Source organism: Pyrus communis, chromosome 10 (assembly GCF_041283825.1).
Source record: "Pyrus communis isolate YQ-2024b chromosome 10, ASM4128382v1, whole genome shotgun sequence".
NCBI classification, from domain to species: Eukaryota; Viridiplantae; Streptophyta; class Magnoliopsida; order Rosales; family Rosaceae; genus Pyrus; species Pyrus communis.
The window spans coordinates 1,051,185-1,063,565 of NC_142574.1; the positions used below are offsets into that span (position 1 = coordinate 1,051,185).

At 38.4% G+C, this 12,381-nt stretch overlaps 1 protein-coding gene across 1 annotated transcript; it reads right to left on the reverse strand.

The window, feature by feature from the left end:
- Positions 1-2,619: 2,619 nt before the first annotated feature.
- Positions 2,620-3,807, reverse strand: LOC137727542 (uncharacterized). The gene has a single exon (XM_068466390.2). The coding sequence runs from the start codon at positions 3,737-3,739 to the stop codon at positions 2,786-2,788; it is 954 nt and encodes a 317-aa protein (XP_068322491.2). The 5' UTR covers positions 3,740-3,807; the 3' UTR covers positions 2,620-2,785.
- Positions 3,808-12,381: the final 8,574 nt, after the last annotated feature.

A 12,381-nucleotide genomic window follows, 5' to 3' on the forward strand; every position in this document is an offset into this window, starting at 1 on the left:
TAAAAAAAAATTTAACTCAAAATTCACCCAAAAACTCTATATATACTTATGTATTTGTTCAAACACCCACACAAAACTCACTTTTCTCCTACAATTCTTCCATTTTTTCTTTTTACCATTTCTTTTCATTTCCAAAATTTTCAAGATGGCAAAACAGCATATTAGAGGTCGTAATTGGACCTTTGAGAAAGATGTTGCTTTATGTTTGGCATGAGTTTCTATTAGCGAAGATGGTGCCATCGGCACGAATTAAAATAAAAAGGTTTTGTGGGGCTAAAATTTTAGGTCAGAAGGGTTAGAGCACAAAAGCTATTTCTAGGTTAAAACCTAAATTTTTGGACTAAAAAAATTTAGGTTTTAGGCCAAGGGTTGGAGATGGTCTGAGGCTTCTCTATATGCGCTTGGAAATGAGGGTTGGATCCCATCCAGATCCAAATTGTGGGGATCCTAGGGATCCTCATATCTTAGCATTTCATCGTACATCGTGCGATTAGAAATTATTTGACCTTTTTTTTTATTTAAAATTAAACACAAATAATACCTGACGAAAATTGGCCACACGATGTACGATAACGGTTAGGACGTGGGAATCCTAATATCCCCACAATAGTAAAGTGGATCCGGAGAGCACAAGTGTAAGGCTTCTCAATATGCGCTTGGGAATGGGTTCAAGGCTTGCCTCCATCATTTCTTCTTTACCATTATTAAATGCATAAACATCCACATTTGGCTTCGTTTTTTCCTTTTGTGGGGTAGTCTTTCTCAGGGTCATATATTCTTTTGTTTTTTTCTTTCCAAATATTACATTTGGTACTTTTTGACGTTGAAGTGATGTGTACATGTTACATTAATTAGCGAATTTGAGCTCGTTTGAATGTATTTTTAAAATGATTGAAAACGTTTTTGGTGAAAATGTTTTTGGAACCAATTCTTAGTAAAAATGTAAGTAAATCCTAGAAAAACACTTAAAAGTGTTTCCCAAAAGAAGCACATAACTGATGCTTCTTGCAGAAAGCACTTAAAGTGTTTTTGGAACCGAAAAACATTTTCTCTAAAAGAGCTTTTAGCCATTTTAAAAGCACATCCAAACGAGCCCTTTATCTCATTCAAGGTCGGCTTTTGAAGGTGTGCAAGTGGTGCCACCGCATAGACCTCCAAAATCGGAAGGGTCCTTGATTTTTCAATTTTACAAGAATATACGTATATATAGCAATATGTGTAAAAAGTAACAAAATCAACTGTTAGCACAAGTGTAAGGCTTCTCTATATGCGCTTGGGAATGGGTTCCTCCATCATTTCTACTTTACTATTATTAAATGCATAAATTTTCACAAAAATAATATAAAAATTCCACAAAAAAATAACATAAAAATTCGAACCTTAAACCTCTAAGTAATTAAGAAAAAAACAATGATCCAACTTTCCATCAGTTGAGTAGTAATAATTTTTGTTGCTATTACAATTTATAGAAAGTATAACTGAAAATAAAAAAAAATTAAGTTTGCAGTTTTGGGTGCCTCTAATTCACTTTCGCACATGGCCCTCGAAATCTGAGGACTATCCTGATCTCATTTATTCTTGATTGTATGAATGTATCATTTGATTACATAAAATAGTACCCTAATATTGTATAAGAGTAATGTTAGGAAGGCCAAATTTTTTAAACCAAATAGTGTAATTGTAGATGATTGAATTATTAATTAAATGTATTAACGTGCTTGTTTTTAATTGGTAACACATTATTTGGTTTTCATATTTGGTTTAAAATTTTGATCTCCCTTATATTATCCTTATATAAATAAGTAGTCTCTCTAACATTACTTATTTTGTAATCATGTTGTAATAATATATTTGGAGTCTGCTGAGTTTTGAATGTGTTGAGCAATATAGTGAGTTATGTTTTTTGTCATATTTTTTATACTACATTTATATTAACTTTCAAATATAAGTAGGACCCACTAATACAAGTTGGTTCTACCGGTATTAGAGATATGATATAAACTACATATGTAATATGAAAAATATGGGAGAGTAACATTGTTATGGTAGTAAGTGACATCATTATGATATGAATAACTCAACAGTCTTCAAATCAAATAATATCACCACCGAGTCTCCACTTACGGGAATGCAAATCTGGATTTGACATCTCTTGTGCTCGTGTTTGTCTAGGTGAGAAGGGCAGATGGTCCTAACAGAATAGACCTAAGGAAACGACCAAGCTTCTAGCTACCAACCCATTTATATCGGGAAAGTCAGTAGACAAACCTTAACAACGATTTCATTCAAAACTATTTTCTTATCTGGATAATATAAACTCCGTCTCTCTTTCCATTATTGAAACTGTCTCAGGAGTGAGCTTTGTTCACACCGAAATATAAAAATTAATTAAACTATATCTGTTCATACTAAGGCTAACAACCAAACTACCAGCAAACATACAACAGGGGCACTGCATAAAGACGACGCTACAAGTAGCAGAGATCGTCGTCACCCCACATAACCATAGCTTCCTTTATTTCAGTGGAGGGCAGGCAGTGCGTTCTTGTTGAGAACGTGAGCAAGCGAAGATGGGGTTTTGTCCACCCAAATTAATAACATTAAACAACGCATTTGACATATGTAAATAATCTTACCGATCCATCTTATAAAAGAACAGTCACATTTAGATACATATATCAGTTTTTATTGATGATTTTTTATTAGTTATATTAGTTAAATCACGACTTCATCAAATGTTCATACAAGATTATTACTGCTGACCAATATTTGAACTCGTTGAAGGCTAATCAATTTTCACTGCCTCTGCATTGCCATGCAAACCTTTACCAACCTTCTCGTTCTTCCTTATTATTTCATCGATATGAACATCGTCTTTGACTGTTAACACCACAGCTTTCGATCCATGCGGACCTTCTATGTCTTCCTTCACGTTCCGATGTTCGCCGACGTTAATGATTTCAGTATCCGACTGGACATCTGAACTCTTTACTTCTCCATGCAACCTCTCGTGAGCAATTGTCTCATTCTTCCTTATCTCCTCGTCCACGTGGACATCATCCTCGACCGACAACACCACGGCTTGCGGTCCGTTGGGACCTTCTACAATTGCTTCCTTCATCTTCCGGTGTTTGTCAATGTGAATGAAGTTGGTTTCTTGGATTGTCTTCTTCTTTCTCCTCTTGATGAAACAAAGCAGGGAAACTGCAAGGAATGCAAGGAAGAAAACAGAACCGAATGAGATGAACACAATGACTATGACGGTGGGATTATTGTCCGGTGATGGGGACGGTGGTGGCAGCTGCGGTGGCGGAGGGTGTACATGAGGTGGGGGCGGTGGCCTAAATGGTTGATATGGTGGTGGCGGTGGGGTTGAGGGGCTTGGAGGTTTTGCCCCCGGGGGTGGTGGTGGTGGGATTGATGGACGTGGCGGCTTTGCTGACGGAGGTGGCGGTGGGATTGACGGAGGTGGTGGCTTCGCAGCCGGAGGTGGTGGTGGTGGTGGGATTGATGGACGTGGCGGCTTTGTTGACGGAGGTGGCGGTGGGATTGACGGACGTGGTGGCTTCGCAGCCAGAGGTGGTGGTGGGGTTGATTGACTTGGTGGTTTTGCTGATGGAGTTGGCGGTGGGGTTGAGTGACTTGGAGGCTTTGCCCCCGGGGACGGTGGTGGTGGGGTTGAGTAACTTGGCGGCTTTGCTGCTGAAGTTGGTGGTGGAGTTGTATTTGGATTGGCCATCTTATATTGTAAATTAAGTCTGTAATGTGGTAGACGAAAATTGAATTGTTGTGGAGAAGGTGGTGAATCTGAATGCCCATCTATAGCAAGTTTATACTAAATTAAAAGTAATTTTTAATTAAGTATCTTAACTCTCATTCTAAGATTTGGAGCTGGGAAGGAAAGGGGTTTGTTTGCATTGGAAAACACTTCCCATTCTAAGAATTGGGATTTTGTGTCTGATGAGTGTATATATAATTATATATTACGTCTGTTTTTTTTTTTCTTCTTCTCATTTTTCAATCGCATCAAAATTTAGGGAAATTCTACATGTGTCAAAGTTTATTTTTTAACATTGCGTAATAATGGTGAAGATGTAGAAACTCTGTGTTCTTGTAAGAGAGAGAGAAAAGAAAGGGAAAATGGTTTTCTTAAGAATTAAGAAAACTGTAATTTTTCATTAATTGAAAAGTGAATAATACAATTACATATATATAGCCTTTTGATCATTCACATTAAGCTATCTAAACTAGTCACATATACTAAACTAATTACATGAGTAACAAACTAATAACCAACTCAAGTTATGATATAACATCTTCATCTTTACACCTTAAGCTAAACTTGGAAGAATCAAGAATTCCAAGAGAAAGCTTGGACTGCAGAAACTGGAACCTGTATTTAGATAAGGCTTTGGTATGAATATCGGCAATTTGATCCTGACTGCACACATACTTAACTGCAACCAGATTGGCAAGTACTAACTCACGAATATAATGATAATCGATCTCTACATGCTTAGTTCGCACATGAAATATAGGATTGGATGCAAGAGATATAGCTGAGAGATTATCACACCAGAGAGTGGGTTTGTGAGATAGAGGAAAACCAAAGTCTTTGAGCACCTTGCAAATCCAAGTTACCTCTGCAGCAGTTTGAGCTAAGGATCTGTACTCAGCCTCAGCAGATGAACGACCTATTGTTGATTGCTTCTTGGCACTCCAGCTAACTAAGTTGGTGCCCAGAAAAACACATGAACCACTGGTGGACCTTCTGTCGTAAGAACAACCAGCCCAATCTGCATCAGAGTAGGCTGACAGATGCAATGAACCTTTCTTAAACAAGAAACCATGAGTTGTAGTCCCTTTGAGATATCTCAATATACGTTTAGCTGCTTGCATATGGAGAACAGTAGGTGCATGCATAAACTGACAGATTTGATTCATAGCAAAGGAAATATCAAGTCTTGTCCAAGTTAAGTATTGGAGAGCACCTACAAATGATATGTATTCAGTGGGATTGACAAGTAATTCCCCACTATGATCTAACTTGGTAGAACTAAGAGGAGTGCAACAGGGTTTTGCACCAGTCATGTTTGTTTTTTGTTACTGTTGACTCTAAAAATTACAAAACCTACGCGGCGCGCAGGCCGAGTAACTAATAAGCTAATTACGTCATTCGGTTGAATGCGGGGCGTGCCAACTCGTCAGTCGAGGAGTAAAATTTGTTGATGTTGAGTTGGATGCTTTGCTGACTTCTCTATCTTGCGACTGCGATCGAGGAAGGAACACTCTCGGTCTTTGGGTTCTAGAGCTTAAAGACAAGGCTACTAGTTCTGCGAAGTTCACAAATCGTCAGTGCCCGATTCGGTCACCGTGATTATATTCGTAAGAGTATAAGCACGTCGAATCGACACCAGATTGTACGGACACAAGTATTCAAAGGTGATGTATGTCTTGATGGTGAATGTGGTTCGGTCGTCAGAATGCTGAACTCTGAAACTCACTTGCGAGTATCCAATCATAAAATCACTCGGCGTCCAATACGCCGAATGTCGTAGCTCGTAACACCTTACTTCACCTAGAAGGCTAATAAGATGACCTCCGCCAACAAGGATTCGAAAACCCTTCTCGGTCGAGACTTGGATAGGTAACCAGCCGGCCTCAACGCAGTGCTGTTTATCCAAACTGAAGGTGCTCCTCGGTCGGCTGATTCTACGGCAACAATACTGTTTATCCAAACTGAAGGTGTTCGCCGGTTGCCTTCACAGTGCTGTTTATCCAAGCTGAAGATGTGTCGGCGGAAAAAAGAAAATAAAAAAAATCTCAAGATGTTTGAGAGGTTTTGCGCAGGGTAATTGTGTGTTGAATTGAAGGTCCCAATTGTTGCATGATTTCTTGTATTTATAACACCAACTCCTTGAGATCGAATTAAACTCCTATCTAGATTGGGAATCCTTGTTTCGTTCCAACTTTGCTTCGAACAACCCTACTCCCATTAGGACTTTGAACTCACCCCCCTTCAGGGCTTTATTCATTGCTGGTCGAGAATCCTAATTGCACCAGGACTTCCTCGACCTTCTTTGCTTATCTGAACTACTTCTTCTTGCGATAGGACTCGACCATCCCTGCTAAATGGCCCGAAATCATCAGGCAGCCCATAGTATTTTTGACACGGCTTTGGGCCGAGCACAAACCTACACTCGGCCCAACAATATTATTTTGGGCCCAAACAGTAACAGATCAAGCAAATACTTGCTTTGATAAAGAAGCATAGCATCTTTGGTTCTATGAACTTCTAGACCCATAAAGTAGTGCAATGGGCCCAGATCTTTGACAGGAAATAGAGTGCTTAACTTTGCTATAAATTAACTGGAGATGTTAGCATTAGGGCCACTGACCAGAATATCATCAACGTAGACAAGTACTATAACCAGAGTTGGAGCATGAAGAACAAATAAAGAAGCATCAGATGATGATTGACTAAATCCCAAAGATTTGAGAGCTTGAAATAACTTGTCAAACCAAGCTTTTGGAGCTTGTTTAAGTCCATAAAGAGATTTTTTGAGCTTACACACATGATGAGGGTTGCTGGAATCTTGAAAACCAGGAGGTTGAACCATGAAAACATCCTCCTTTAAGTTACCATGTAGAAATGCATTACTTATGTCCTGTTGATTGAGAAACCAGTTGAATTGGACAGCAAAGGATAACAAAAGCCTGATAGTAACTAGCTTTGTAACTGGACTAAAGGTTTCTTTGTAGTCAAGACTTTCCTTTTGGTGAAACCCCTTAGCAATAAGCCTTGCTTTATATCTTTCAATAAATCCATCAGGATTCTTTTTAATTCGAAAGGCCCACTTGCAACCAACTACATTTTGAGAGAATGAGGATGGAACAAGTGTCTAGGTGCCAGTAGATAAAAGGGCACTGAATTCATTTTGCATTGCCAATCTCCAATGTTCAGACTTAGAGGCTTGAAGATAAGTATTGGGAATGTAATCATTGGAAGAAGGAAGTGTATGTTTGGTAGCAGTGAAGACTTTGGGTTTATAAATTCCATTTTTGGATCTAGTAACCATGGGATGAACATTGGAAACAGAATGATGCATAGGTTGGTGTGTAGGCACAGTATGAGAGGAATGCTCAAATTGATGAGAGATGGTAGGTTGTGAAGAAGGTGTGAAGGATAGTGATAGAGGCACATGTGTAGTGGATATAGATGTAGGCATTGAAAATTGAAGATCAATAGATGGAGATGGAGAAAGAGAGTGATCAACAGATGGTGGAATAGGTGGAACAACTTTAAATGGAAAAGTACCCTCTTCAAATGTAACATGCCTGGAGATATAAACCCGATTAGTGTCCAAATCCAAACACCTATAACCTTTGTGTTGTAAACTATAGCCCAATAAGACACATCTCTTACTTTTTCCATCAAGCTTATATGAGATGTAGGGTCTTAACCATGGATAACAACTGCAACAAAAAACCTTAAGTTTAGAATAATCTGGATACTTATTAAACAATAACTCCCAAGGTGATTGAGTATTTCCTGATAGAGGCAGCCTATTGATAAGATAAATGGCAGTGGTAAAAGCTTCAACCCAATAGGAATGAGGAACACTAGATTCAACTAATAAGGTCTGAGTTGTCTCAATAAGATGCCTATGTTTCCTCTCCACACAACCATTTTGTTCTGGTGTGTGTGGACAACTAAGTTGTTGTACAATACCATAAGTATGGAGAAAAGATTTAAACTATAAATTGGTAAATTCACCTCCAGAATCTGTATGAAGGATCTTGATTTTATTGCCAACAATATTCTCAACATAAGCTTTGAAGGTTACAAAAGTAGAATACACATCTGATTTAGTCTTTAAAGGAAAACACCAACTGTATTTGCTAAATTCATCAACTATGAGAAAATAATATCGAAAACCACTCACTGAAGTGACATGAGCTGGTCCCCACAGATCACAATGTAAGAGCTCAAGAGACTTAGAGGTGGATGTAGTTGATGAACCAAATGGCAGTTTATGGTTTTTAGCAATAGCACATTTAGAGCAAAAGAAGTCAACATAGGTTGTACCTTTAATAGCAAACTTATTACTAGAGATTATTTTACGAAATATAGATGAGGAAGGGTGTCCTAGCTGGCTATGCCAGAGTGTGACTGAACCTTGAGCACTGACAAGAGCATAGGAGGATCCAAAAGATTGACCAATGGAAGAACAATTTTGCAGAGGATAAAAACCATCTTTAACTGGACCCTGCAAAAGCGTCATCCCCGTAGTACGATCCTTTACAACAGATCCATCAGAGTCAAGTGTTAAGGCACAATATTTATCTTTGAGACATTGGTATGCAGATAACAGATTGTGTTTCATTTGAGGAACGTGAAGCACATTACTCAACTTAAATTTATCATTAGAAGAATGCAAAGAAGAAGAGCCAATATGATGTATAAATAGACCTTTACCATCACCGACATAAAATTTGTCCTCGCTAGTGTACGGTGTTGGTGAAGAGATGTTGGCTGATAGGAGCATATTCATGCGACTTAAATGGCTTGTTCTCGTGCATTTACGTTATGTTTCTCTCGTTATTTTAGTCCTTTATGCTTCTTTTGTGTGTTTTCAGGTTCTAAGGGCCTAGGGAGCAAGAAAGTGCATTTTGAGGCCATTTGGAGCATTTTTGGGCATGGATTGGATAGCTTATCCATGGAGCCAAGAGGATGGACGAATTTGAAGGCCTTGTATGCACTTGAAGACACAAAACAATGGCTCTAGCCCAATCAAACACATTATGCCATACAAACCAACCTATTTTAGGCCCATTCTATGTACTTAAACCCTAGCCCTTTAAACTAATTCATTTATCACTTATCAAACCATTCACTTATCACTCACCACATATCATTCACTTATCACTTAACATATCATTCATTTATTTCACTTCCATACTCCTCTTAATTCCACATGCATTCTCACACATGCACATCATTCACTCACATTTCCACCATTCATTCTTTATTCCTTTCCAAACATCTCACATGCATTTCCACCTTCCTACTTCATCATTTCACCACATTCTCCCTCTTTAACTCACATGCATTCATCATAATTCACAACACAAAACAACTTCATTGCCATGGGTTCCCATTTCCTTTCCAAACATCTCACATGCATTTCTTCATTATTTCCTAACCCTACATGCATTATTTATTGCATCTTCACATGCATTCACACACACTTTACACATTCAAACCGTGAGCTCCCATTCCTATATGCCATTTTCAGATTTCCACCCACTAACCTAGTCATCAACACATGCACTTCCACCTTTCATCCACAATGATTCATGATTCATTCACTTTGCATCCTTTAAATCACATACTTTTCCATCATTAATTAGCCACTTGCATCTTAAACAAACAACCATATGTTCCCTCCACTACTCCTATAAATACCCTTGCATTCATTCATTCAATTCATATCTCATATTTCCATTCACAACACTTCACACAACACAAATACACATCCATTGCCGCAATTCCCCTTCCATTTTCTGTGCAGTTTTTCTCCTTCATTGCAGCCACTATCCAACCACTTCCCATCCCTCCAAAACACTTCACATAATCCCCAAAGCTCACCTTAGACCTTGTGCTACAACAACGAGGAAGAAAAGAGTGCTTAAACGTTCATACAATTCAAGTTTGAGTTGTTGGAATGTTTAGGTGTTTCTTTGATTTCAAAGTTTAAATTTAATTCTCTTTGTTTTGTACGTATGAGAAGGGAAGAAAAGAGTGCCTAAACGTTCATACAATTCACGTTTGAGTTGTTGGAATGTTTAGGTGTTTCTTTAATTTCAAAGTTATGAGGAACTAAACCCCCTTTAGCTAGGGGGTGATTCGAAACTATGTTTATATTTGCAATTTGAATTGATTACGTTTGGTTGGAATTTCATAAGTTGTGGATTCAATTCGTTTAACTGTTTGATTGATAACTTATTTATGTATGTTCATTGAGATTGCAAGCTTAATTTTCATGCATAAATATGACGCTAGAATATAAGTGAATTTCACCTAATCGCTATGAACTTATATTCACAAGTAGTGGAGGTTGCTTATAAACAATCGCGTTAAATGAATTCTTGGCATAAGTTTCATGCGTATTCCATAGTAACGAATGCCTCGTCGATGTTTATGATTTCCGTTGAACTTAATGATCTTTGTTGAATGTCTCTATCATGCGTATTCCATAGTTAGGGACTTTGATTAAGAATAATTTGGTTGTAATGCGTATTCCATTCAATCCAACGAATTTAGGGAAATCTGAAAGTTAATCTAAGTGGATCTAATTAACTTGGAGCATTGAGTTTCACAACTTATCGAAAGACCAACTGAGAATCAATTTTGTTTTGCAAGTGTAACATGTGTGGAGAAAAACCCCTTGGCTATTCCATCATCCATATTTTTATCACATTCATATTTACATTTTGCCTTTAATTATATTCTGTCCATTTAATTTAATATCGTCCAACCACAATTTCCCCCCCTATTTTGTTAAGTCTTAATCATTCGTATTTGTTTTATTTTTGTCTCTTTAAGCTTTTGGAGTCATAAACACTTGCAAATTCGTCTAAATCAAGTTCTAGCTTCTATTTGAGTCAATTTGATTGTTTTAGACAATTTGAGTTTTTCAAAGCCATTCTGAGTCCTAGTAGTCTTGTTAAGAGTATTTTAATTTAGTTTTTATGTTTTTAAGTCACTAAATCTGCATACCATGGTTCACTTACCTCAATGGAAAGCAGCTGCTCATCGGGAAAAGTTTCAGGGATAGGTACGGCATGTTCATGCTCCTCATGGATCATTCGGCTTAAATGGTCAGCCACTACATTCTCGCTTCCTTTCTTATCCCGGATTTCAATATCAAATTCTTGAAGAAGAAGAATCCAACGGATAAGCTTAAAAATGATGCACGTTTCTATGTTTGGGATGACCCTTATTTGTGGAAGTATTGCTCAGATCAAATTATACGTAGATGTGTGCATGATTCTGAATTTCACTCAATTCTAAGCTTTTGTCACACATATGCATGTGGTGGTCATTTTGGCACACAACGCACTGCCCTCAAGGTTTTAGAGTGTGGTTTTTATTGGCCGACTATATTTAGGGATGCTAGAACCTTTTGTATGTCTTGTGATCGTTGCCAACGAATGGGTAACATAGGTACCAAGGACCAAATGCCGCAAACCCCTGTCTTTAATGTTGAAATTTTTGATGTTTGGGGCATTGATTTCATGGGCCCTTTCCCTCCATCTTATGGTTTCACTTATATCTTGCTTGCCGTTGATTATGTTTCTAAATGGGTGGAAGCAAAAGCCACCCGTACTAACGATTCTAAGGTGGTTGCAGATTTCGTGAAAACTAACATTTTTGCTAGGTTTGGAATGCCGAGAGTAATCATAAGTGATGGAGGGTCTCACTTTTGCAATCGGACCATTGAGGCGTTGCTAAGAAAGTACCATGTCAACCATAAGGTCTCCACACCTTACCATCCTCAAACAAATGGCCAAGCCGAGGTGTCTAACCGAGAAATCAAACAAATTTTGGAGAAGACCGTTGGACCAACAAGGAGGGATTGGAGCTTACGTTTAGATGATGCACTGTGGGCATATCGTACGGCATACAAAACACCCATTGGGATGTCACCTTTTCGGCTCGTCTATGGTAAGCCATGTCATTTGCCCGTAGAGTTAGAGCACAAGGCACATTGGGCCGTGAAGACTTTCAACATGGACATAGATGCAGCGGGAGTTCATAGGAAGCTCCAATTGAATGAACTTGAGGAGATTCGGAATGAAGCCTATGAGAATGCCCGAATGTACAAAGCCAAGACCAAAGCATTCCATGATAAAATGATTCGAACCAAGACCTTCACAGTTGGGCAGAAAGTGTTACTTTTCAACTCTCGCCTACGTTTGTTTCCTGGTAAGTTGCGTTCTAAATGGATTGGCCCGTTTGTTGTTACTAATGTTTTCCCTCATGGTGCAGTGCAAATCAAAAGTTCAAGGACGCAGCAAGAATTCAAAGTGAATGGGCATCGATTGAAGCCCTATTACGAGATGTTTGAGGAGCATGTCGTGGAGGAGGTACCCCTCCATGCCGTGGAACCTAGTCAAGCTTAAACGGAGGTACCGTCCGGCTGCAAGACGTAAAAGAAAGCGCTTCGTGGGAGGCAACCCATGCATCCGAATAGAGAAGAACTTGGAAACCCCTTTAAGAGACTTATTTTTATTCCTTTCTTTTTCTTTACTGCCTTTACTTTGCTTTCTTTCTCGTATTTGTTTATTTGCTTGCTCTGTTGTGACTTTCTGCTT